This window comes from Podarcis muralis, chromosome Z, assembly GCF_964188315.1.
Source record: "Podarcis muralis chromosome Z, rPodMur119.hap1.1, whole genome shotgun sequence".
Classification (NCBI taxonomy): Eukaryota; Metazoa; Chordata; class Lepidosauria; order Squamata; family Lacertidae; genus Podarcis; species Podarcis muralis.
The window spans coordinates 1636019-1663578 of NC_135673.1; the positions used below are offsets into that span (position 1 = coordinate 1636019).

General features: G+C 45.3%; 1 protein-coding gene across 14 annotated transcripts in view; it reads left to right on the forward strand.

The window, feature by feature from the left end:
• Positions 1–27560, forward strand: part of DENND1A (DENN domain containing 1A) — a 271090-nt gene that overhangs the window by 127758 nt on the left and 115772 nt on the right. For 7 of the 14 annotated variants that reach the window (XM_077922276.1, XM_077922278.1, XM_077922277.1 and 4 more), the window contains 4 exons: positions 12618–12687; positions 14249–14327; positions 16469–16538; positions 21576–21684. In XM_077922276.1, coding sequence (XP_077778402.1) covers positions 12618–12687; positions 14249–14327; positions 16469–16538; positions 21576–21684 — 328 coding nt within the window. Of the gene's footprint in view, positions 1–12617; positions 12688–14248; positions 14330–16468; positions 16539–21573; positions 21685–27560 lie in introns of those variants that run through there. The other 7 variants (XM_028716002.2, XM_077922279.1, XM_028715997.2 and 4 more) reach the window with 3 other exon arrangements.

Genomic DNA, 27560 nt, shown 5'->3' on the forward strand with positions numbered 1-27560 from the left:
GTTAACCTACAGCCATTTGTGTCTGTAAGAGCCGCTGGACCTGGTCGGAGAGTGATTTGTTCAAATGGTTCTGTTTTGCCAAGGAACTTCCATTCTGTTAATGTTGCCTTTGTGTGCTATAAACATTAGTCTTGGCTTGCTCACGTTGTCACTGGAATGCATAATATGTATAGGGCATGTGTGCAAAGAAATGCAAGTGGAACACATAAAATAAGATACACAAGTACTTGTTCTGGGCCACGTTCTTTTAAAATCTGGGGTCATATCTTTGTCTTTGATGCAGCCTCTGGGGCTGCATGCCCTGACTACAGAAGTTTAAGGGAAATCTCTCGGGGCCCTGCAACTAAACAAACTCAGCTGCATGGAAAGATCAACTGGGCATTCCTCAAAAGGGCCTTGGTGAAGAGAATTGGCGGAGGCCATGAAAGCCAGGAGGTAAAGGCTTCGGGGGGCGTCTTTCTTCAAAGGACGACAGACGGGCTGTGCACAGGGCCACCCCCCCCTTTCCCTTTAACGAATCTGGTTCTGATTGTAGTGACTGAGGTTGAATTCCCTGCATCGTAGAAATTGAACAATAAGGGCTATGTCTCGAGAAATCTTGTTGGTTTGTTCTGTAGTAGGTGAACCGGAGTCTCATCAACATGCACTGTTGTTGCTATGGTGATATTTGTGTGTGTGTGACTTAAACTTGCAAATGCAAGGATAGACCGAGAGCCTATAAGGATGGGAAGGAGGCGTTAAGTTGTGAGAGGTGTGTGCAACTCATTTGTGGTAGGCAGGAGGACTGGGAAGGGAAAGGGAGCATGCTTTCTGGAAGTGGCTGGCCAAGTAATTTCTAGCAAGTGCCAAGAAATATAATAGAGGTTATCTTTTCTGTCTCCCCTTCTCTCAAGTTCATATTTGTAAATGAGGATGTGGGAAGAGCTAAAGGTGCCACCTGAAACAGCTTTTTGGGGCATTCTTCGCTGCCTCTAGAGTTGTACGGTTAGGTTTGTTTTGTTGTTGTTTAGTCATTTAGTTGTGTCCGACTCTTCATGACCCCATGGACCAGAGCAAGCCAGGCACTCCTGTCTTCCACTGCCTGCCTGTCTATCTGTCTATCTATCTATCTATCTATCTATCTATCTATCTATCATCTATCTAAATATTTAAATGCTGTTTGGTACCATTGTTCTCTCTTTCCTGTGAGATGACCACTTGGGTAGTCCAACGCAATCGGAGAGACTATGTGGGGACCAGGAGGATAGCACCACCTTATCCAGCAACTCATATTGCATCAAATGATTTGTCCATCAAACCCAGTAATTGTCTACTCTGACTGCAAGTGGTTTTCCGGGGGCATAGCTTAAGCTAATGATGCCACTGAGACAATATGAGAGAAACAGAGCAAAAGATGGCAGTGAAAACGAACCAGCAAATTTTAAAAAATGACAGATGAAGCAGGAGAATTATTTGGGGGGGGGTTAAATAGGTGGACAGGCATTTGACAACGTGCCCACTAAACTGGGGACTCATTTTGCCTCCCCTGTATTTCAGTATCCCTCGATGGAAATGCCACATAATTTTGTACTAGCCTGAAAAAGTGGAAAATTCACAGTCAATAAATGGCATCAAAATACTAGCTTTGCCTCTTTTCATCTTTCTACCTGGCTCCCCCCCCCCCCCCCCGGCATGACGCACATCATTTTCTGTCCTGTGCATGGCGTCTGGTACATTTAGCGGTGTGGGCGGGGGCAAAATTTACCCATGGTGGTTTGTAATTCATACTGAGGAGTTTGTTAATGAATAAAAATCCAGCCTTACTCCTCGATTGCAGTGATTATTGTCAATTAGTTTTATTGATTTTTCAAATCATTACAAATCAAACCAAATTGAATTAATTTAATACAGTTTCCAAGATCATTGTCTCGGTGATTCTCCCAAGCCGCTATCCTGCTTTTGATAATAAACGAGCTGGTTTGGTTTTCTAAATCTTGCAAAATGGATTCTCCGAGATTGGACACAGGCTCACCGGGTGCTGAGTCCTGGGCCTGTGATTTCCCAGGTGATCAGGATGGTTTATCTTTTCCACCCCCAGCCCCCTTTGAGGCAACTGCTGCCTCCCACCCAGCAGATACTTCGCACCGAGCTCTTCGTTGCACCTGACCTTGGGAGCGCTTGGTACTGGGAGATAGCCTCTGTGATTAAGAAGATCCCATGCCTACCTCTCTGCCATTCTAATGAGCTCTTTAAAAAGAAAAAAATCAAAGGGATGTTAATGGTGGAATCTTCACATTTCAAAGGGAAGGATATTTATTATACAAACCTCGACTCATTAGGAATGTCTCGATGTGAGAAGAAACAGCTGCTTCAGCTTTGGGGTGTGTGGGGGAGCAATGTTCTCTCTCTTTTTGTTTCCCACCTCCCTCCTTCAAAGATTGGCAGAAATCAGCTAATATTTAAATGTTGTTCTCATTGAACTGTATAACGGTGCTTCAGTGTTTTTTGCTCATCCTCTGTTGTGATGTGTTCATTAAAAAACCAGCGCACTGAAATAGTTATGTTCCTTCTAAGGATGTGCTGTCATGCACCACTCGTCTTGTGATACATGTTGTTTGCCTACATGAAATATGAAAACCCCTCCTTCTGAATCAGGCCAATGTCCCACCCAATCCAATATTGGCTACTCTGACTTGCAGCAGCTGTCCAAGGCTTCCCGCAGCAGGTCTTCTGCTACTGAGCTTTACGTATTATGAGGCAGCAGCGTAACAGCCACCCATTCTTCAACAATTGCTAAGAGGCGGTGTGTCGTCAAGGCCCTGGAGAGCTTGTGTCAAGGCCTGGAGAAGGCAGAGATGCAAGAAGCTGGAGCCTGCAGTGTAGAGCAGGCAAATAAAGCCAGGGTGAATGCTTACCCGTTACAGGGGGTGGTATTCCATGCACCTCTGTTTCCCCTTCGTATCCTGAGGGTTCAGAATGGTGGCTACGTCTTGAGAAGTTCCTGCCTCCTCTAGCCGCTCCTCCAGATCCCCCTGTTGTGCTCCCTTGCAATGCTGTGCAACCCATGTCTCCCGGCGTTCTTGTCTACTCCGTCTTCATGAGCAGACTTTTAGATGCCTGAGAAATGCATAAACACAACAAACTTCATGCATAATGTATGGCAAGATGTGTGTTTGTGGTGTTGGGGTGACCCCAAGTCCTTTAAAGCAATGGGGCTCCTTCAGCAGGAAGCCCTGCCAAACAGTGTCAGAAGCAAATGCCTTCAAGTTTTCCTCTCCGCTTCGATGCAGAAGGAAATTTAAACGTGAGCCGATTTCTCCCTTATCTTTGATGAGAAGGAAGGGGAAAAAGAGATACATTTTCCTCTCCCCCCTCCTCAAAACCCAAAGCAGCTGTTTCCTTTCTCATTGAAGCTTCTCTCCCCCCCCCCCAACACCCCCATGAACTCTAACTCAGATTAAACTCTGGGTATAACGGTCTGTTGCTGGATCAGACCAGAGGCCCAGCGGGCGAGCGCTGCGTCTCCAGCAGTGGTCCATCAGATACGTCAGGGAGCTGCTGGTTGTCTTCCCTTATTGCTTGTCCCCAGCACCTGATGATATTCCAAGAGGCACTTTGGGATTCAGCTTAGGTCTTGTGCCTGGTGACATTGAGTGCGTGGTGGATAGCAAGTGACCACAGAAGTCAAAGGGGTGAAATCCCCCAAAAGATGACTTGTGCAAGCCGAGGTAATTCCAGGGTGTAAATGCAAGTGGGCAGCTTGCCCTCTGACCATGTGCCGTGCCAGCCCCACACTATATGTTAGCCAGGGGAAATGTGTCTGGTAGTGCTGGACTTAACCACTTGGAGATGGTGTATACTCCATTGAACCGGGGGGGGGGGGGGGGTGTCCCCTGGAGTTTTCTGACCCAGTGGCCTCCCGTCTCTGTGCGCTCTGTGCTCAGCAACTGATCTGTGGGGCTTGCAACGTTCCTTGTTTGCTTTGCAAGCACTTAAAGCTTTTTAATTTGTGGCTGGTGGGAGCCATTGCACTTTATTCCAATAAAAGTTAAGCTCAGACATTTGTAACAGATAAAGTGTTAGCTCCAGTATGTTTTCCTAATGACAGATTTTTTAGATTCTTATTACTTTGGCTATCTTTTTTAAATTATTATTATTAGTTTGTACTAAATCTTGGTGGATTAAGTCTGGTCCAATTAGTTAACGAAGAACAATGGATCACATACCTTCCGCTAGCAAAGCATATGGAATTATTTGCCGTTCTGAGCTTGAAAGAGTCATTCATGGAGGAACAGCTTAAAATGCTGCTGACACATTTATGATCCACGTGTTTTGGTTTGGTTTTTGCTTTCAGTTCACTCTTTGAAACGGAGTCCCATCCCCCCAGAGCCTCCCTGATAAAGTCTGCAAGGATAATTATAAAGGACATTTCTATTAACCCCCCAGGGCCATTGTATGTGGCTGGAATAATTCTAAAGGTAATTGTTAAGTTTACACCCTTTGCAGTAGCGAAATACACATTTCCCAACACTTAAAAAAATTGCTGGCTGGTTACTTACACCAGATGCTTCTTGCCTTGGCCAGCTTTGCTGCTCTGAGGCGCTGAATGGGTCTCCTCCGGCTGCATTTCCCCCTGAACTGATCTGCACCCATGAGCGCCTGCTCCTTCCTTTGTCCCTTGCGTATCTTTGTAAGATACAGGGTTTGTCATGAGAACTGCCTGCGTCTCTAGATACAGCAATACTATGGGTTTTTTGTTTCTTTTAGCCCTCTTTAGGTGGGCTTCTGTTAAGATGGTGCTGCCATTTCTGCTTGTGGTGTGGTACCTAGGGTGCTTCCTTATTCCCAGCCAGGCTCCTGGGCTGAGCAGCTCAGTGTTGTCCACACGGATCGGCAGCGGCCCTCTGGGGTTTCAGGCAGAGCTTGGGCTTCCCACATGCAAAGCAGGGCCTTTGCCACAGAGCGATGGCCCTTCCCCAAGCTGATTAACCAATTCATTGGTCTGTGAACAAGATGATCTGTGAACATGATTTTGAGCAAAGCAGCATTTTGTGTGGGATGCTGTGGGTGCCGGAACTTATTTTTCCTATTCTCCTCTAACCTGTAACATCTCTTCACCTCAGTGAGCTAAGAGGTTTTCAGATCAGAGGGAAAGGTTTCACTGTGCTTGCTTCTCACGGTTTTGGTTTAGCCATCCTGATGTGCAGCTCTGCTGGCAATGGGCTGCCTCCTTCTCACTCTTCCAAGTTGGCTAGAGATGAAACGCTGTCTTGCTTCTGGACTCCAAACTGTTCCAAGAGCTTCTTGACCTGAATCCCTTTTTAGACACTCCCTCCTGGTTGGTAGGCAGGGGGGAAATGTGGGGCCTTGATGAAGTGGGGATCCTTCCTCCCCATGTGGTAAGCATGGCCAGCGCAGAGTGAAGCTGGGTGGGGGAGGCAGGACGCTCCCTTGGCCACAGTACAGCATTTTCATCTGGGGAGCAGCAGCAGCAGCACCAGCAAGCAAGCTGACTGCGGGTGGCTTAGTTTCAGCTTCAGCATATGAACGGCCATGCAGTCCGGCCCACAATGCTTTGTTTTTGTGTGCAGCCTCCTTAGAAGAAGGTGGAACAACAGCGAGCCCTCTGGCAGCGGAGACTGGAAAAATTATCATGGTGGTGGAATTTTTATTGGTGAAACTGTACTTCACCAGATGCGCTGTCTGTTTCATGCATCTGACAGAGCCTCCTTCTGCCCACGGTAGCTCATGCCCCCAGTAGTTTGCTAGCTCATAAGGTGTGTTATAGGACTCTTAGTCTGTTGAAGGAAGAAAAAACAAAGCAAGCACATACCAGTGCAGCCTAACAAACATGGCTACTCTCCTGGAAGTTGTAAAACTTGGTAGCGATACCTGCCTTATTGAATGAAGGAGTCAGACTCACTCGACGGAGAGGAGGCAGGTCATAAAAAAATGCAGGGGCTTTTGGTGCCCACTCTTTTTAAAGACAAACAAGCACACTTCCTTCAGACAGGCCTGGCTCCAGCCACATGCCTGGCTTGCTTGCTTGAGAGAGAAGCCCCAAAACGAGCTTACTGATGGACTGGTAGAAGTTGGCTGTGATTGTGTTGGTTTCTTGCGATTTCTGGACAATACTGTTGTATCTTAGCCAAAAAGAACTAACTGCACTGTGGGAGAAGCAAGAGCACCTCTCGGTAGGTAGGTTTCTTGGCCTCTAGTAGCGCTCTGATTTATGACCACTGGAGTCTTTGAACTTCAACTGTCTGGAACAATCTCTAGTGTATCACTTACTTTAGCATTTCTTGAACAGGATTGTTCTTCCAACCCCCATTTTGTGACAGAGCTCTGGGCAATTTCAGCACAGAGTGCTTCCCTTCCTTTGTTTAACCTCTGACCTTCGAAAACAAGAGTTAATCAAAAGTTCTGAGGTAGCTAAGAGGAAGAGGAAGTGTTTGGTTACAAATTAAATATGAGCAAGCCATGCGCCATAAATCCCTGATCGTGCTACTAGTGGGGTTTTTTTTTTGGGGGGGGGGGTTGTATTGCAGTTCCATGCGGTGCAGAGTGTTGTGGTTATAAATCCAGCCTCTGTGTTCTGAAAGGGGGAAATGCAAAGTAAGTCTGACAAGCTGCCTTTCCCAAGATAAATTTTCTCTCCCCCCCCCCCCCCGCGCTGGTCCCCTGGTCAGCTGGACTTTAAAGTTTGTTAGGCAGTGTGTGAATGGGAGCAAGGAAAGGAAACCTGGCAGCCGGCGGTTGTGGTTTGACATGGTCAATTCCATCAGGGTCACCAAGCCAAAACAGAGGCAGACCTGTAGCTCTTTGTCATGTCTTGGGGATCCACCAGCGAGGGACCCTGGTGTGCAGCTTGTGGTGAGGGGCATTATTCATGTGGAACTGAGGCATGCAACAAGCATTCTGTGTAGCGGTTCTTGAATGTTTCGCATGGAATTCCTCTGTAAGATCAGCTGCTCATCAATCCTGAAAGCATGTTAGCCTGAAGATTAAAAACAAAAACAAATAGCAAAAAAAAAACCAACCAAATTCCTCATTCAATTACAGATTGCCAGATGTTTTTGTGTGTTTTTTTAAATAAATGTATTAACAGTAGTTGTTGGGTGAGGCACTTTGGCTTCCATTGCAGCAGGGGGCGAGTGGGTGTCCCCTATGCGGCTTACTTGCCCTGGCAGGCAAGGCTAGTTTGGCACACCTGAAAATGCTGCTGCGCTGAGATTACACTGTGTGTAGACGTTGCTGAAAGTGGAGAGAAAGTCTCTGCCTTCTCTAGTCAAGTATCCCAAGTGGTCAGGCTGTGGACGTTCCCTCTGCATTCTCTCTGTGTCATCTGTCAAGTCCGTTGATCTCTGTGCCCTAAACCCAGGGCTGTTCAACCCTTTGCACTGAAATGGTTCTATCCAACTCTTAAGCTCTCCAAACTCTGCATCCAGAAGAGCTAGATTCTGTGACCTGCACAAACCTATGCAAATTGAGCAGCTTTCCACATGCATGCATGTATGTGTGTACGTATACACACACACACACACACACACACACACACACACACACACTTGCTTGGCATGTCTTGCTTTACATTTTTACTTTTCTGCACAATTCTCTACATCTTGCCTTTCCTCATAAAAGTCTTGTATCTTGTGTATCTCCTAGTATCACTTGGAATCTTCTTCTGTGCTTTCTGGCTTCTGAAAGTTCAGCAGGCATTGCCCATATTCTTTCAGACATATATCTGCAGCCACAGGGGCTTGAAACCTGTTTTAAAAGAGTGCAATCCAAGTTATGTGAAAGTTGGGATTCTGCAGCCGCTAACACTGTCTACACTTTTGCTCTACTTCTGTGGGGCAAGTTGAGCTTTGTTTGGGGGGCAGAAAGTGAGAAATGCTTTTAAATTGTTTCTGGAAGTTAGTCTGGTCAAGAGAATCAAGCATAGGCTTGGATTCAAATGCTTCTAGATGAAATCCTCGCAGATTAAACGAAACTAAATCACAGGATAAAATTGAATAGCTTATGAGTGGCAGAGTGGGATACATTAGTGTTTTGTCTCTTGCAAAAATATTTCTGAAACAGCCTGTTACTTGTGCACACGATGGCATGGGACTGGTTTTCCTCGCCACGTTAATTGAGGGGAATCTCTATATTGTCCTATCGCAATTTGAGTCAATTTGGAAGTTGGTTTTTTACCCTGAATTCTGACTGGGCACGAAGAAGCTGGCAGAAAGACACCCCCCCCCCCCCGAGCGAGGCTTCCTGGTGCATTGAAATTGGCCCTTGTCTCCAGATAACTGCTCAAGGCAGAACGTCTGCTGCGTTCTCTCCCCCGATGAAAGGGCAAGACAGGCCCCTGGGAGCTTTCTGGCGGTTGCAAGAGCCTATTTAGAGGAAAGGGAGCTGGTGGTACACAGTTGCTTAGCAAACTGAGCCCAGCTCCCCAAAGACGTACTCTGGTACGTTTGATACCTATACCTTAGAGAAAACCATAGGCTGCGCATCTAAACCTTTTATCAAATATTCTGGCTTTCGTCCTTCTGTGCTTGCCAGTATTTCTGTTGGCTGTTTTGTTAATAAACTGCCTGTTTGAAATTGCAACGTCCCCGTTTTTCTGAAAGTGGAATGTCCCTCGTCTTTGCAAGATCCTGTTCTATTCCCCAGGTACCCTGGGTGCCTGAAAGGGCTGTGCGGCACTGATGCAACTTTTCAGACTATAAAACACCAAGCACACGGATTTCCTGGGAAACCCAGCCAGATGGGCGGGGTATAAATAATATTTTATTATTATTATTATTATTATTATTATTATTATTATTATTATTATTAGCTGCAACCAGAAATCATTTTTTAAAATACTTTATTTTAAATTTTTACAATATAACAACAATTTCCCATTCAAAATAACACCATATTCATTTGTTTGACTTCCCCCTCTCCCCGGTTTCCCAAAAAAATATTTTTTTTCCCCTTGCATATAATTACTTTTTCCATTTATTTTCCAAATATTTTTAAACCTAGTTATAAAATTACTTCATCAATGTTACATCAATCCTGCTAATGTTTTAACATGCTTACAGTGTTCCTTAAAATAGTCTATATATTTTCCCCATTCTTGATTGAATTTCTTCTCGTCTTGATGCCTGATCTTCACGGTAAGTTTAGCCATTTCAGCATAGTCTATCATTTTCGTTATCCATTCTTCTTTCATTGGGACCTCTCCTTCTTTCCATTTCTGGGCAAATAATATTCTAGCGGTTGTACTAGCATACATAAACAATCTCCTTAGTTTCCTTGGTAATTCATCACCTATTATTCCAAGAAAAAAGGCTTCTGGTTTTTTGATAAACATTATCTTATTATATATATATATATATATATTAAAAAATCATTATATATCATTTCCCAGTAGCCCTTTGCTTTTTTGCACATTCAGTGGACCCCCCTGCTTAGGGTTGCCAGTATTGAGTCCTGCTGGATTTGAGTTTGTTGGTTCCTCTGGTCACCTCTCTCTCTTTCATCATGGATGGTAGCACATATTATGGCTGTATGCTCTGTACTGTTTTAGTAGTACGTTTGCTACAGGTTTGTCATGGCCTTTGGCTAAAACAGTAAACTTACGAACTGAACTGAACAAAGGTATACATGGAATCTCCTTGAGGTTGGGGAGCAGGAATCATTAGCAGATCTCCACACTGTTGGTGATTCTGATGAGTCAGTGGATCTTGGCATCCCTTATCCAGGACTGGAGGTCACCACACTGCCTGGCTCTCAAGACATCCCCCCTTCCCTGCTTTCCATAGCGCCATAGGAGCAGAGGAGATGGTGCCCCTGGCAGGAGGAGCAGAGTTGATACTGAAGGGCCTGACTAGCTGAAGGGGAGACTGTTCCAAAGGGCATAGAAACACTTGTCCCGATTGTGGACCTGATTGAGACCCAGGGAGGGGCGGAGCCTCCTCCTCCTCCTGTATAAAATCCCAAGGTCTAAGCTGCTCCATTGCTAAAGCAACATCTCCCTTAGAGCTCCAAGCAACCTGGACCAGGGGAAGGGGCAGCATCTCAAAGTACTGAGTTCTGTCAACACTGGTTTATGCACACTGTTTCTTCACTTCTGTGCTTATAAGTGCCCATAATAAAAACTACATGCATGCATGCATACGTACATACATACATACATAATTTCGTTGAAATTTCGTTCCACAGTTGAAACCATGCTCAAAGCAACTTACAAAATGGGGGAAAAAATTCATAACTACAGCATCCTGAAGCTGAGGCTCCAATACTTTGGCCACCTCATGAGAAGAGAAGACTCCCTGGAAAAGACCCTGATGTTGGGAAAGATGGAGGGCACAAGGAGAAGGGGACGAGAGAGGACGGGATGGTGGGACAGTGCTCTCAAAGCTACCAGCATGAGTTTGACCAAACTGCAGGAGGCAGTGGAAGACAGGAGGGCCTGGCATGATCTGGTCCAGGGGGTCACGAAGAGGCGGACACGACTAAACGACTAAGCAACAACAGCATAGCAGAAATAGATATAAATAAAACATTAAAAATACACAACTAGGCTGAACAATTTCCACACAAAGCACAACAAAATCTAAAACCGACAAGAAACCAACAGCAACAACTCCTCAGCAACAAGACCCCACCCAAAAGCCTCAGTTTTTCTGGCTGGAGTCAGCCAGGCCCCTCCCTCCAAGGCCAGTTCCTTTCATTCTCGGCTGGGAATTCTCCCTCTTAACTCCTCCTTTTTCATTGTATTGTTTGTGTTGTAAGACACACAACACTGTCTTCAGGCTGCTAAATATTATACAGTCAAACCTCGGTTGTCGAATGTAATCCATTCCGGCAGCCCGTTCAGCTTCCGAAACGTTTGACAGCCAAGGCGTAGCTTCCGATTGGCTGCAGGAGCTTCCTATACTCATGCAGAAGCCGTGTTGGGCAACCGGCTTCCGAAAAACATTCGGAAACCGGAACACTTCCGGGTTTTTGGCACTAGGGAGCCGAAACATTCCAAAACGGAAGAGTTTGGGAACTGAGGTTTGACTGTACTTGCCTCAGTTTCAAAGCTGCACCTGGGCAGCTTAGTTCTGGCTCTGTGGTGTGGAGGAAAGTGGACTTTGCACAAGTGCTGATGCTAAAAGTAGTTCTCAGCCCTGAATCTTCGTTCTGCTTGAAGGCTTTGCCTTGAATAGCGTAACTGCTCATTAAATTTGGCCATCCCATTTTAGAGAAGAGGTGTGTTCTCTCTCTCTCTCTCTCTCTCTCTCTGTGTGTGTGTGTGTGCAGGCAACAAGTAAGGAAAACAGAAATCTTTCTTAAAAAACCCAAGATTTGACTTGTAAAATTCAGCCCTGTAATCTTAATTGTTTGAAGGATTTTGCTGTTCATTATTAAAGCATTTATTAAATTTATATTCCCACCCTTCCATCTGGAGGAATTGTTTGTTGTTGTAATATTGTGTGTATAGTATGATTTGATCAGTTGAAAGGCGGTGTATAATTTTCAGTGAATTAGTGCAGACTTCGAAGCAGCATCTATGGACAAGGACCCAAGCCTGTCTCTAGCATAATTCAGTTAAGTCTTCCCTGGGGCTGCCCAAAAAGACGAGAAGCAAAACAGCTCTTGCACCAAGCACTCCAGTGTGCCTCCCTCTCGTTCCTGCTTGGGTGTGTTTACCAGATTTCTTCTTAATCTGTGAGCGAGGCTGCTGCTCCAAGGAGGCCCTCTCTCTTTCTTGCATGGTGGCTCTTAACTCCATTGAGGTTTATGAGACTAAGAAATAGGAAGTGGAACTTTATCACCCCCTCTTAATCCCCCTGGAATGTTTACATTCTGATGCCAAACTCAGAATTTCTGTTCCAAAGTAGTAATTGTCTCTCGAGCTGCCAGTGAGCAACAGCTCCTGGAGTTGCTCAGAATGTATCAACAGATGTGATAATTCTGTCGTAGAATGTGAAAAGTTTAAGTTCTTTATCAGTGCAGGGTTGATAAGGTACTTAAGTTTTACGGTAGCCTTTGGAAGCTGCTGGCAGATGTTAGCATTAGTGTGCTATTCCCGTTATCTGTCACGTCTTCTGCATCTCACTTCATTTATTACTGTGGCCTGACGGTCAGAGCACTGACTCCTCTGCCAAGGCAGCTGGGCTGCAGAGGAGCTGTGGTCCTCATCACTTGCGGTGCGGTTCAGTTCCCCCTTTCCCCTGGCAGCGAGAGGCAAAGGCATTCTTGTAGTTTCCTCATCCACCATTATGGTTTTAGCAGAATTCTTGGAAGAGTTTTTAAAATAATCCAGCTGACCTCAAAACCACAAAACTCCATTAAAGTGATCTTGCAGCACACAGCAGTGGCAGCCCTTGTTTTTGTGGGGTTGGCGTTTCCCTGGAAGATGCATTACTGGTGGGAAGAACTGGGTTTATTCATCTCTCCCTGCCACAGTTGATCTTGCACCAGCAGACCTTCCAGGGAACAGAGAGAGCAGTGACGGTGCCAGAGCCCTGGCAAAGGAGCCTCTGTGTTGCACAAGCACCATAGCAGTTTTATATTTGTTGAGGTCACTCTGCAAAGTGAAACAAGTTTTTCTTAAAATGTTTTGAAAAACTTAATCCTGTGCTTTTCTTTTTCTCCTTTCTTTTTAGTTATCTTCCGTGGTTTGAAGTCTTCTATAAACTGCTCAACATCTTGGCAGACTATACAGCGAAGGGCCAGGTAACTGTGGAGAATTGTGTGACTGGCTGGGTGAGAGAACCTTTAAAACATTGTTTAAGGCCAAACCTGAGGCTCTGTTCAAATGTGATGCTTTATATCTTGGGCTCACTCACACAGGAAATGGCCATATCTTGAAAACTATAGGTAGTAACAAAATCACACTTCCTGCTTCCTGAGCAAAGAAGACTAAAATTTTGCGCAGTTCATCAACCTCTCTTTATGCTTTTCCAGCTTATATACAAACATGGGGGTTTCTCATAGGAGCTTCATATCTGAATTGTCCTGAGAATGCTCTTGTAGGTTTCTCAGAATTTTGCACAACCTATTTGTAGTAGGCAGCATATGTGGCTTCTGGAATTACATACCTTATTTTGCATTGAAATTGATCCCAACCCCAAATCTGCAGTGTAAATCCATTCTTCAAACAGATCCCTTGCATTTGGAAGCCCTTAGTGGCCCCAGCCCCAGGCTGCACTGTGTGCCTGTATCTCAGCTTCTAACACTGCAAAGTGCACTAAAAAATTTTAGTAAAATAACTGCCATTGTAATAAGTGGGTGGGACTGTAAATTGCAAAAATTCCAGCCAGGGGGTTGAGACACATTTCAGCAACCTTTCTCACAGTCTCTGCTATAGGAAGTAGGTTTTATTATTTCCCCAAATGCAAAATAAACTTTCCTCCTACATGAAAGAAACATTGTCTTTGCACCAAAAAAAATTACAGTTGAAGGACATGCAGTTGAGGTGGAAGCTGGATTTACCACCAGACATTGCGGATTTCAAAAGTTAGGATGCCAAGCCTGTCCTTATCTCCTTGGGTTTGCCCTCATTCTGTTTCTCAGCTTGTGTATATATGAGAGAGACAAACAGGCTGACTGTCAACTGGTACGCAGGCTGAGACCCTCTCTGCCCATGGACTGTCTCGCTAGAGTGGTACATGCTCTGGTTATCTCCCGCTTGCCTTTGAAGGTGACTTGGAGACTACAACTACTCCAGAATGCGGCAGCTAGACTGGTGACTGGGAGCAGCCGCCGAGACCATATAACACTGGTCCTGAAAGACCTACATTGGCTCCCAGGATGTTTCTGAGCACAATTCAGAGTGTTGGTGCTGACCTTGAAGGCCCTAAATGGCCTCAGCTCAGTAGACCTGAAGGAATGTCTCCACCTGTTGTCCAGTCCAGACACGGAGGCCCAGATCCAAGAGCCTTCTGGTGGTTCCCTCACTGCGAGAAGTGAGTTACAGGGAACCAGGCAGAGGGCCTTCTTGGTGGCAGTGGTGCTCTCCCTATGGAACACTCTCCCATCAGATGCCCAGGAAATAAAGAATTAAACCACTTTTAGAAAACATCTGAAGGCAGCCCTATATCAGGAGGTTTTTAACGTTTGATGTTTTACTGGGCTCAATGTTTGAATTTGTTGGAAGCCGCCCATAGTAGCTGGGGCAGCCCAGTCAGATGGGTGGCAGATCAATCAATCAATCAATCAATCAATCAATCAATCAATCTGTGTTAACAAAAACTCTTGTTTTAGAAATCACCCCCTACATTTATTTTTGTTCTAGGACAGCCAGTGGTATGAACTTCTAGAAATGCTTTATAAACTACCCATCCCTGAGCCTGGCTCATCTGTTCATCTCAGTGTGGTAAGTATCACAGCTAATACATTTCCATGGAGTCATTCCTGCTCTGGAACTCCCTGCCTGTGGACATTAGACAGGTGTGCCTTTGCTGTACTGCTTCACATGCTGATATTTTTCTTTTCAGCAGAACTGCCCAGACACATGATTTAGTTACATTTGTTTTACACTTTTATTGATTTTATCTTGGTTTTGAATGCTGGTTCTTTGTACTTATTTTTAATTGGATTGTGGATTTTAGGCATGTTTTATATCTCGTTGGACTTGTACACCACTTGGATAATTGAGCAAGCAGTTCATATATATATATACATACCCAGCTAAAACACCTACACTCCCAAACAATGAAACTCATGACAAAAAACCAACAACCAAAACCCACCCAGGAAAACAGGCCCCAGAACAAATAGCAGCAGCCCCCAAAACAAATAGAGCAAAAAACCCTTCAATTTCAAAATGAAAATGGGGCAGGGGGCCTTAGTGGATGACCTTGGTCTCTGGGCAGCGCAGTGCACATGTTAAGGACTCCAGGTCTGGTAATAGCTAGAAATAATAATAAATGGCCCACCCTTCTTCACGGAGCAGTAATGGTAACAGCACTACAAGATGGCATTGTTATCAGGCCTCTTCTCCATTAAATTGTATAACACTGAATCACTTCGAAGTCCATCTTAATGAGGACAATTTAGGTGAGTTGTTATGTGTCTTTACTGGAGCTTTGAGTGGACTATGTCTGTCCTCTCTGCACCGATTATTAGCTTGGGAAGTTAATAATCTCTGCCACTTGGCAAAGAACTAACCTTACTCTCTTCTCCCCCTCCGCCCACCCCAGTTTCCACCCTGAGCACTGCTTTGCTCAGTCTGCGAGCACTAGCCACATAGGTGCCCAGAGGGTGTGTGGGGCATCTCAGTCACATCCCTGCTCAGGGCATCTCTCTGATGCAGAGGACAGGCCACCTTGCAGGTGTGTTTTGGTCATTGCTCCTGACCTCCCTTTGCCCTGGACATTTCATGAGCGGTGGAGCAGGGAAAGACTGTCAAAGCAGAGCTCAGAGGCTGTGCTTGTTTCAGGCTCTGCCTGCCTGTTCCCAGACTCTTACAAATCCATGCTTATTTCGCACCATCCGTTTCCATTCCTACTGCTCTCTCGCTCTCTCTCTTTTCCTGGCCTCCTCCCCCCTTCCAGCCAAATTAATATAGTGACAGGTTTGGAGAGTGAAGGCTGCGTTTGTACCTGTTTCTTCATCTCTCACGAGCAAAGCCTCTTCAGCTTCGGAGTATTTCAGCCCATATGCTGTTTGCAAGGTGCTGAAATGTCAGATAAACAACAGATATAGGGCAAACTCTGAGAATCCTCATAAAAGCACAGTACAGAATTAAAATAACATCAGTATCGTTGCAAAGAAGCTTGATGTGAGGCTTCTATTTAGCAGTAGTTACTCCACGCTACAAGGAATTGCAGTTCCATGTCCAGAATATATAAATCTCCATCTGTTTGTTCCTTATGCAAAACAAAACAAAACAAAAAAAGCACGAAGAGCGGTGGAAGCCCTGGAGCTCCCGCCAAGGAAATCAGCCCTGCACCCCCAGCTTTCGCTGTTCCACCAGATGCTGCTAGTGCTGCTTAAAGTTTGTCCATAGCCACCTTAAGAACCACAAAATGTTGTTGCATGTTGCTTAGCTTTGCAGTTTACACCTGAATAGAACAGCTGGTTCTTCATATGCCCAGCATTTCCCCTCCCTCTTCCTGAGCTTGCTTTGCCACACGAAATGGAAGCTGTTCTGTGCGAGAGGTGAAACCTCCTCAGATTCTCTTCGCCAGCTTTGCAGCAGTGGCTGCAAATGTGCCTGTGGCACAAATGCTGGAAATAAGTTCTGAAATAAATTAAGCATCATGCCCCATTTGTGCGGCAAAGATATTGACTGGCAGCAAATTGGTTTCTTGGGCAGCTGCTGGCAGTTGTACCACAGGGGCTTTGGGATGTTTCTGTTTTGTATGACTAGGTTTACCTTTTTGTTTTTTAATGTTATATAAATGATGTAAGTTCTAAACTGCATTTAAAGCAGAATAAGATGTTTTAAATAAATGCAAAATATATGGTGCAAACAAACAGACAAATAAACCCTTTTTTACTCCCCCCCCCCTGCTCCCGACTTTTAGCACTCTTACTTTACTGTGCCTGACAACAGAGAACTTCCCAGCATACCTGAAAATGTGAGTAATACTCTCTGGTGGTCACATAATGCAGATCCCACATGTTTGTGGTGGTGGTGGTGGTGGGGAGAGTCAGGTGAACCAAAGAGACAAGAAAGTGTCAACTTGGATATATTTTCTCTGCTGCTTGTAAATTGTGAACACACTCAAATACTGCTCAGAGATTTTTGAAATACTAAGCAACATATAAATGCTTTGTGTGTGTGTGTGTGTGTGTGTGTGTGCGCGTGTGCGCGTGTGCATATATACACATTAGGGTGTGTGTGTGGGGAGAACACAGTCAGTATGGAGATCTTGTGCTTTCTGTTTGAACAGCCAGCTTCTCCAAAGACAGAAACTTTCCCTTGCTTCTGCTGCCATTGGCAGGGTAACTTACCCTGCGCCTTGTCAGGGGTCACTCCACCAAAAACATGACTGCTACTATTCTGATGTTTCCTGAACTGAGTAAGGCAGCCACATGGTTTGACCTACCAACGTTTGTGAAACGGTGCATATTGGACATTGGATGCAACTTTTGGGAAACTTGCTTTCAGTCCCCTTCTTCCTTGGGATCATTAGTTCCAGGAACATCAACTTGCTAATCTTTTCCAAGTAGGTTTTTGTACAGAGACCGTAAAGAACACCAGATTCCTTACTTGGAAGAGATGTTTGTGAGATTGCGAGTCAGATGGTTCAGTCTGCCCTCCTTTCTCTAGAGCACAGCTTTGCAAACTTTTCAAGCTGAAGACACACTTTTTGGACATTCATCATTCACGACACAGCAATTCAGTTTTGCATCATTTCATGACACAATAATTCAGTTTTACTAGCAAACTGGAGGTTAAACTAACCCTTTCCAGCCCCAGAAGGAGTGTGGGGACCGTTTGTGCGACACACCTACACACTGCAGCCGACACACTAATGTGTTGCGACACACAGTTTGGAAAGCTCTGCTCTAGAGAGATGTTCCTTGCAGCAGTCATAGTTTGGTGGGGAAGATGATCGGGGGCAGCCAGGGGGCCACACATGACAGGAACACTGGCCTCATGTGGCCTTCAGGTTGCCCACTCCTGTCATAAAACATGTGAGTGGGAAGGTGCTTTCCCTGCCCCTTGAAGCATACTCAGAAGAGTAAGCTTCTTCCCTGGGCTTCAGTGCTAAAGGGGAGGGGCTGTAGCTGAATATTAGAGCACCTGATTTGCAGGTAATAGGTGCCACATTCATTCCCTCCATCTCAGGGTATGGCTAGGAAACATGCCTGTCTGAGACCCCAGAGAGGACTGCTAAAAAATAAAATAAAACCTGTTACAGGCAAGTAACCTGTTCTTCTTTCCACTGAGAGGAACATCCTTGAGTGTGCTAGGTTTAGTTTGCAGGTGGGTAAATTGAGAAGCACACCGAAGAAGCCACAGCAAGGTACGGGAATCCCTCCAACCTCTTGTTTAGGTTCCTGTGTCTCAATAGCACATGTTTGTGCACACATCCACATGCGCACGGACACATGTGTTGGTTTTTAGAAATATACAGGCTTCTCCCTGCTTCACCAGTGCCTTTTCTGTGTGCCAGCATTTGTTGGCAAGAATTCCAACACATGAGTCAACTTCCCATAACATTTGAGCAGTAGACATTCAGAATGCTTATGAATCAAAGGATGCTATAAAACCCAACGGCTCTAGGCCAGGAAGACTTGGAAAGGATTTTAAAACTGCATGTTCAGCCTGTGGGGAGGGTGCAACTTTTAGCGCTTGAAGACCTATTCATTTAAAGTGTGCGCTTTCGGGGTGGAGAAGGCAGGGCGTGGGGAGAGGGCTGGAGAATGAATACAGCAGATTTGGGTGGTGTCTATGATGTTGTCATTGAGGGGTGTCCAAATAAGTTGCTTTAAGGATGTTGAAGGCCCACTAGGGAAGAACAACAGAACAATGAGAGTGATAAAAGCACAGCCCCATAAACTTTTATTTGGCTTTGCACGTGTGGGTCTTGGAGCAAAGAGAAGTAAATGCAAAACGAATGCAGAGGCTGGCTGCTGCTTCCTTGTTGTTCTGCTAGTTCGTCCTCCATATTCATCACTTTCACACACTGCAGCCTCCCCAGGATTGTCTCGTCTTGTTTGCCTGATGCTCACTGTGCCGCCGCCTTGTACAGCACCTAGCGCACAACTGAGATACAAAGACATTCAGCAGCATTTTGTGCTAGTAAATCTTTGCTAATATTTCCAGAGAACTCTGTGCCAACAGTTATAAGGCCAGGAAATCTAAGTCATGTCACCTAGGTCCCTTTGAGCAAAGTTGCCGATTTTGCAGCTTTTGTAGTCCTGGAGAGATGCAAGGCATGAAACAGAAGAATGGAGATGTCCTGTTAGCGATTCATGACGTCCCATGTTACTTAATAATCTGTATGCCAACCTTTCATGCTTAGTTACAGATCAGATTTACAGTGCATTTTAGATCTGATCGTCAACTAGGAACCAAATCTGCAGTTTTGACTAGGCTTAACTGCAGCTTAGTGGGCTTTATTCCTGCTGAATAAAGCTGAGTAATAGCAAAAGCCTATGTTGGCTGCTCAACTGCTTCAAGCATAATGCCTTTGCTTTGCTTTGGAAATAGGGTTAGGGCTTTACCTTCTCTCACAGCAGTTTAGTTTTCCATTTGCCCTGTTGGAATCCCCTGTCTCTTGGGGACACCTGTCCTTCGGAGCCTCATGTGTGGGCCCTTTCTTTCCAGAACCCTTTCTGCTCTGTTCCATCCTTTCCCTCTTGGGGGTGTGGGGAAAGAGAGCCCCTATGTGTGTCAAACTGGCACAGGCGATTTGGGCAGCCCACCTTGGGTTGGCACCCACTGCTGCTGCTGCTGCTGCTAAAAGCAAAAGCATCTTAAAGAGTGCCTGAGTCTCTTGGTTCCCTCTTGGCCGTCACTGGGCCCTCAGCACTTTCTGGCTAATCCTCAGTCTTTCAGGAGTGGCAGCTCTTTATCAAGGAGAAATGAACTCCGATGAAAAAGCTCCTGCGTGTTACTACATCAGTGTCTCATAGAACTGCTGTCACGCTCAGACAATTTTTACAAAGTCCCAAAAGCTTATCAAATCCCCATTAAACTGTCAACCTCCTTTTTGCTGTTTTGCCTTCTGTGAACAACTTCTTTGACCGTTCTGGCTCTGTCTTGGTGCAGCTCGTTCAGCAAATGCAAAAGTGCTCAGCACCCCTTTTTTGCTGGCATGCCCAATTCCTGTTGCTATGGGTGAGGCTTGGCCTGAATCATACCTCCAGATCAACCTGCCGTTACATATTGGACTATCTCTAAAGGAGTGCAGGTGGCCCTGCCATGGCGCAAGTTAGAGTGGGAGACAATCAGTGGCAAAGCAGGAGACAGATCTGGGATGCAGTCCCCTGGGGAGTATAAGAATACCCCCCCTCCTGTCAAATCCTTAAACTCTGCCCTTTTGAGTTTGATTGATGATGTCGCCTGAAGACCTACCCTAGTAAACCAATGACATCACTGGATGTTGGGATCCAGGAAGTGGAAGGCACAGGACCCTCCTTCTATGACCACATAACCCCTTGAGTCCAATGAGGTGGGGGTTTATTCCTCTAAGCCAAAATGGGGTATCTGATCGGCTTTTCTCGCTTCGTGCTCCTGTGCACCTCCTGTTACTCTCAGCTTTCGAGTGGGGCTTGTGTAGGACAACTTCCTAGTGGGTTACATATCTCATGTTACTTGGCGGGAGGTGCTGTGCTTTGAATCTTCCATCACCAGCACCACGGTGCCTTAGGCAGGCCTGCAGTGACATCCCCACGCTCTGGGTTTTTGTTGTTGTCGCTGCCGCTGCCGTCACTGTGCCCTCAGCAACAGCAGCTTCCAAACGGCTTCTGTTTAGACACAAACATCTTGCTAATCAGCACAGATGGGATAAGAACATTTTTTGGGGGGCGGCGCGAGGGGGGGAACGTGCCAGTTGAAACGTTTTTTTGACAAAAATCTGCTTTCTCTCCTTCTCCCTCCCCCATTCCCACCTGGATGTGATAGAACCTTTCTCACTTCAAGCTGTCTAATAAGGCCTGAGTGGTGCTGGTATAGTGACACGGCCTTTGTTAACCAATGTGTGTTTGTTGTTGCATGTGATTTTTTTTTTTTTTTAAGCACAATGGTTCTCTACAAACCCCCATGCTTAATTTTTGGTCTGTAGCTTTTCCTTTGTATTCGAACAACAAGCTGTGGAACATATTTCAGCACAGTATGAAGCTCCTTGGCAAACTTCTCAGGCCAAGTATTGGGGATTTTAGAGCTATCTTTGGATCTGTCAAAAGTGCTAATGGGCTCTGCGAGCTTCTTCATGATTCTAAATCCTATTTGCTCTTTGTTTTTTTGGGGGGGGGACGGGACCTGCGTGTGTGTTGCCTTGTTTATTTCATTTTGTAAAGGGTTAAGGTCTCAATTGAATTCATAATGAGCATAAATGTGCTTTTATTAATACACTTGCTTGTGATTGCTCTTTACCTTTATAGCAGTGTAAAAAAAAAAGACCTGCTTGCTGAGCTCTTGAGCAGGTGATTCATCTTGGCTTGGTGGCCATCCACCCAGCTGTTATTCCTGATCACTCTATTATGAAGCTGCTGCTTCTGTTGCTGCTTTGAAACCCAGCAGCCTCGTACAAATCAGCACAGTTTTGCACAGTCAGTGGAGTGATGCCTGTACCTGGCACCTGTGCTCCACTCTTGGATTGGGAAGTCCTCAGCAAGAAGAGTCAGAGGACATTAGAATCAGTATCTTTGGCTAACCTTGAAGCCTTGTTTGGAATTTCTAGGGAGAGCTGCTTGCAGGCAGTAGACAAACCTGGTGGGTTCGTTAAGACATTCCCGCCCTCCATGTCCTGGGGTTGTTCTGGATAAGTCTGAACAACCCCTCAATCCGCAGTTGCAAACCCCGGGCTGCTTGTCAGCGACTATTCTTGTGTCCCCCCATTCCACAGATGTTGCCTCAGCTGCTTCAGGAGGTAGTTAACTTACTGCTATCTCCTTTAAAAAAACATATTCATAAAGTTCTTCCTTCTTCCTTCCTAGAGAAATCTGACGGAGTATTTTGTAGCTGTAGATGTGAACAACATGCTGCACCTCTACGCCAGTATGCTGTATGAACGACGCATCCTTATTTGCTGCAGTAAACTGAGCACTGTAAGTTGACACTGAGGCGCTTGCTTCCTTTGGGTCTGCCGGGGAGGTCTCTCTTGGGGCACTCTGCAGGAACCCTTAGCGGTCTGGTAGGCTGGTCAACCTCCAGAACTTTCACGGACCATTTCACACACCCTGACTGGACTCCTGGGGATGGGTTAAGTGATTTGAGTAAAATACACAGTGCCCCCCCCAAAAAAAAACCTGTCTGAAAACCAATTGTTTGGTTTTGGACATACAGTCATACCTCGTGTTGCGTTTGCTTCATGATACGTCTTTTCAGGTTGCGTCCCACGGCGACCCGGAAGTAGTGGAAAAGGTTACTTCTGGGTTTCGCCACTCGTGCATGTGCAGACGCGCAAAATGACATCACGCGCATGCACAGAAGCGGCAAATTGCGACCCGCACAGATGCGGGTTGCGTTCTGCTGGTGTTGCGAACGAGACTTGGGAACGGATCCTGTTCGCAACCAGAGGTACCACTGTATATATTTATGTTAATGTGTGTGCAGCACACTAAAGTCGTAAAGGAATTACTTTCATGTGATTTCCAGAGCAGCTCCTTTGGTGTACTAACAGTAAAAAATCCTCTGCATCATATTGAGATCAGTTGAAGCAGAGTGGTCTTTTTCCTTGAATAGTTAATTCACAAAGCTTTTGTCTCCCGACTCTACCCATCGCCAGCTCTGGCTCCATCTACTACCAGCATTCCCACCTCCTGCCTGATAAATTACCCCTAGGGTAATTCCTGGAGTAGGAATGGGAACTAGAGAGAAGGTTATTTCTTGAGGTGGGGGGTTGATTGGCCAGAGGCTTGTAGTGCCGTGGAGAGATTGTTGGGCCGGCCACACTTCTGGGTGTGTGGGATGAATTGGGATAACCTCTGATGCACACTTCCTGGGGTGAAAGGCGAGCTACATGTGTGCTGCAGTTTTATTTATTTTAAAATAGTAATTATCTCTGCATCAGAACTTGGGCTGAGATGGCTGCCCTCTCCACTTTATGTGCTCCTGGCAAGTATGTTCCCTGCCTCAGGCTGAATGCCCCACGTGTGTTTGCTGCCAGCAGTGCCTGAAAATGTGCCTGGCTTTGTGTGTGCCTTAATGGCAACCTTAGCAGCATATAGGAGCTTGACAAAAACTCTGAGAGTGTAGCAGGTCATCACTGAGGCTTCTTAGCCTTTGAAGTACAAAGTTTTTCCTCTCAGTGCAGGTGTGTTATAATAACATTTCTTCAGTATTAGCAACAATGGGCTGTTTTGTGCCATCTGCCTCCATCTTTCTATGTATGTTTGTGTGTGTGTATGTGTATATGAAAAAATAATTGATAAACGATGGCTTTCAGGTGGCTCTTCTCGTGACCTTCTCTTGATGAACTCTGATGGTGGCTGATAAGAACTGCATTTTTCGCAATTTTGTTTGATAAGAATGCAGGCTTAATGCTACTTAGGGTCCATCAAGCACCTGAGAGATGAAAGCTGTAGTGCACTCAAAGGACCATCCACTCCAGAAATGGCCCTACATCATTACTCGAAAACAACAACACAAAACACCCCAGTTTGATATGGTTCAAAAGTTTAGATCTGTGTTTTTCAAGGTTTTAACAGTCAATAAGCTTGTGCATTTTTTTTATTAAACCCCCCCCCCCCAAGTTTTCCTTGCTGTTCACTGTGTAAATGGATATTGATTGTGGGTTTGTGTTGTTGGTTTTAATTCCATGGTAAATGCTGAATAGCATGGACTTCAATTGCAGAAGGGTGTTTTCTGAAGTTCTTGTTTCCTTGCTTGCCAGTGTTGCTGTTATTCTGGTATCTAAGTGACTCTCTACTCACAGAGTCTGATCTTGATTGTATGATATTGCAACAGATGTCCCAAGAAACATGTGTTGGCTAAAGGGGAAACAAGCTACACTGAAGTTCCTAAAGAAAGGAAGGCCCTGTTGATAGAAAAGTTGAAGGGAACGAATAATTGTTAAGGCCCAACACCACATAATATGAACTCCGTGCCCAAATTCTAACAAGTTCTGGTGACAAGCAAGCCAGTTGGAAGGTTTAACCTCTGTATTCTGATGTAAGCTGCCCAGAGTAGCTGGGGCAGCCCAGTCAGATGGACGGGATAAAAAACAGCAACAAACTCCAGCCATTATTGTGTGCTCTGTAGCTCCTCCACTTTGAGTTTTATACCTTTCATACATGTGGCTGAATAGAAAACACATTATTATGAAACAGGAATAGAGACATGATTTGTAATGGATATATTAATATAGGCTTATCCTTGCCTTTTTCTAAAGAAACTTGTTCACAGGCTGGGGTGCAGTTTTATCTTTCCCTTCTATTTTCCCTTTCAAGATATTTACAAACCCCTCATTGGTGGGGCAGCTTTTCCTGTATTTTCCCAACTTCTATGCCTCAGAAAAGATAAGAGTGATGGTTCTGTAAGACTGGCTTGGATATACTGTGACTTTCCTGCAAGTCAGCACTGTAAACATCAGCTGTGTTATTTTGTCCTCTGCGGAAGCTAGGATGCTGCCACCAGAAAGTGACCGAGCCCAGAGAACTCTCACATATTCCAGGAGTCCTGGCAGTGACTTGCTGTCGTTTCTTCATTCTCACGATCACATACCTGTCCTACATTGGGGAGGAATTTTCCTGGAGATGAGAGAGGGAAAGGCTTAGTTAAGGTGAAGATACGGTCTTTGTGGTCCTTTGAAATTGTCTGGTTTATAAAGCCCTATCAGTCTGAGAAAGTGAAGCAAGGTTTTGGGTTGTGGAGAACAGAGAGTGACTGAATTAACACTTAATATGGGCCAAACCTCTAGAAGATGACTGCTATTAGGTTTTTTCCTTCATGATGTCTGTGAGTTGCATTTTTCTCTTGAAAGAGGCGCGTAGAACCCAGCAGTTGTGATTTGGCCTGAATGTTCACCAAATAGACTTTGACCTCAGTAGATCCCTCCTGTTACATTCTCTACAAATATAAGCCAGTGAATTTAGTAGAAGGCTATTGGAACTCAAGAGCACTTCCAGATAGAAGTCTTGGGTTTTTTATAAAACCATATACTTCTATTCAGAGTCTCCCCCCTCCCCCCCCCCAGCCAGAACTCACCGGAACTCAATTCCGGCAGGTGCCATTGCCATTATAAGAGAACACGGAAAGGTGTTCATGGCGAGTTATGGCACCTCTTTTTCTCTTTTATAAAAAATACCAGAGCTGTTTACAATTGCACATAAAACCATACAGTGAAAACCATATTAAAAGGTTAAAATCAGAAAACTATTGTGGAAAGAACCCAAAGGTTTTGAGCAGACGTTTAAAAGTAGGAACAGAAGGCATCTCCTGAGCATCTATTGGCAGCACATTCCAGAGGTCTGGGCCAATGGGCACTGGGCTCAGTTTCTTTTTGTCAAATGAACCTTCTTGAGCAGTGCTCCTGCATGTGATCTGAGTGATCAAACTGGGAAATACGGGTTCAGGCGCCCCCACCCCCAGCAATCACTGGAGGCTGAACCATGGGAGCTGATCTCATTTTCAACCTGCTGAAATCCTGCAGCTTTTACAGAATCTCTCATTACTTGAGTTATCTTCTTATTAGCAGCGTGTTTTCTGTGCAGCAGCCACTGATGAGAGATGAATATGGTTGATGAGTTATATCTTTTCTTTTTGTTTTTTTGGTGTTGGTGGGTCACTGTCGTCCTAGCCACCTGAGTCCCATGTTCCCTGGGGAAGGGGAGCCCTGGCCACAATGAAGTGTACTCCTCTACTTGCCCCCCCCTTCCCTCCTTTGAGATACTTGCTGACTCTGGATAGCAGATCAGTTACTTTACAGGCTGCCCCTTATCAATCAGCTTCCAAAATTTCCCTGGTGCTCCACTGTTGCTTCCTCAAGTAGCACTACGGGTGTGACGGTATTCACATTAAACTGAGGCCACACGGGTTATGAAACAAGAAATGGGTTTGCTAAGATGGAAAGCATGCATATGTTACAAAGAAAGAAATGCAATTTCCCCAAATTACAGAAACCCAAAATATTCCCTTTGGGGTTAAAAACAACCCAAAACTGAATAAAAGCAATCTGCTTCCCTCAGATGAGGAATGGGTAGTTCTGTGCATCAGTAATGCTCTGGGTGCCTTTGTCTTGATGCCTAGAGCCTTGTGGCACCTGCTAGGACTCCCTATACTCTCCCTACAGAGATATGCATCCCATACTATATGCAGGTAAAATTGTTCATTCCCGTGTTTTTTCACAGCAACCGTTCTTATCACGCAAGAATGTAAGGCATCTGCTCATGAGTAGCCAGTCGGGGGATCCACTCTTCATGTGTGTGTCGAAGTGGAGAGTTGCAGCCACAGCTTCTCCAACAAATGGCTTCATTACAGCTGCTGTCATTACAGATTTCATGTTGCCGGGTAACTGGAGGCAATTAAATCATTGTCCATTGAGCAAGAACTCTAGAAAAGCAAGCTTCTCTAAATGTCACTTTCACTTTTGCGAAGAGGCCCACTGTTTGGAAACGGCTGTATTCTCAGAGAGTTCCAGCTCAGGATTGTTAACACACTTGCTTTAGTACTTACCACTTGGATTCTTTTGACATGTTGGGTTAGTAAAATGAACAGAGCATCCGCAACAACATTTTGCTTGTGTGGTTTATGCAAGGCTGTGGCTGCCTCTTGCTGGAAGGAAATCAAGTTCATTCATTGAGCTAAGAGATATTGTGTCTTACTCCTTCCTAACGTAAATATATAATGATGGTTTGGCAGCTCTGAAAAGGTGCCATGTAGTAAAGAATAAGACGTAAAAGCATGATAGACATGCTTCTGCCGCTGCTGAGGTCCTCCGTATATGGAGTTATTGTGAGAGGGAAGGGAAACTCCTCCTCCATGTCTTTCAGTCAGTACCAGCAAATTCCCTAGTAATTTGCTTGCTTTAAATATCTTAAGACACGTTGAGATCTGTTCAGTTAGGTGCAGATCTTGCAAGTTCACCACAAAGCAGAATTTTCTATTACTGTGTTAAAACTCAGGGTTAAAAGAGAAGGTCTTATTCAGGGTGTGTCAAGGCATCCTGTCAGGAAATGTCCCCAGCTAAATCTGGTTATTCCTTTATTAGCTAGGACAGGGATAGCCAATATGGTGCCCTCCAGACACTACTGGAGAGCAGTTTCCTATATCTGGTGGGCACCATGTTGGCTACCCTCTGAGCTAGTAAGGCTGCTCATCTAAGCCAACAGGAAAACAATGGTAAGTCTAAGGATTTCCCCCTCTCTCTATATCTGTGGAATCCTCTCCCCCATTTCTTCTAGAAATCTAGCTTGAAACTGATGCAGAGCAGCAGATACTCAAAAACACACAAGTTAAGGGATTAGTCTGTTACACATCCTTATTCCTAAGCATCCTCATTGCCATCCCCTGTCATGGCCTTCAACGCTATAAGTTGGTGGCCATTGGCACTCAGTTGCTACAAGTGCCTTTTACCAACTACCATTGATACTACAGCTAAGACTGTTCCTGGTCCGAGAAAGCTTGGCCACAGCACTTCATGTGCTGGTTACTTCGAGGCTGGACTGCTGCAGTGCGCTCTATGTGGGACTTCCCTCACACTTTATCCAGGGGCTTCAGTTAGGGCAGAATGCTGCAGCTCGATTGCTGGCAGGAGCGAGGCCTTGTCAGCATTTAACACCTGTGCCTAGAGATCTGCACTGGCTGCCCATTTGCTACCGGGCCAGGTTCAAGGTGCTACTATTAATATAGAAAGCCCTTAACAAGCAGTTTGCCCCATCTAGGCCCCACTCGACTGCTTCAATCTATGGAACCGGCACTGTTCCACATTTATAAGACATCAGTAGTTTAGAAGTCCCTGCCTATTGACACCAGGCAGGCTCCT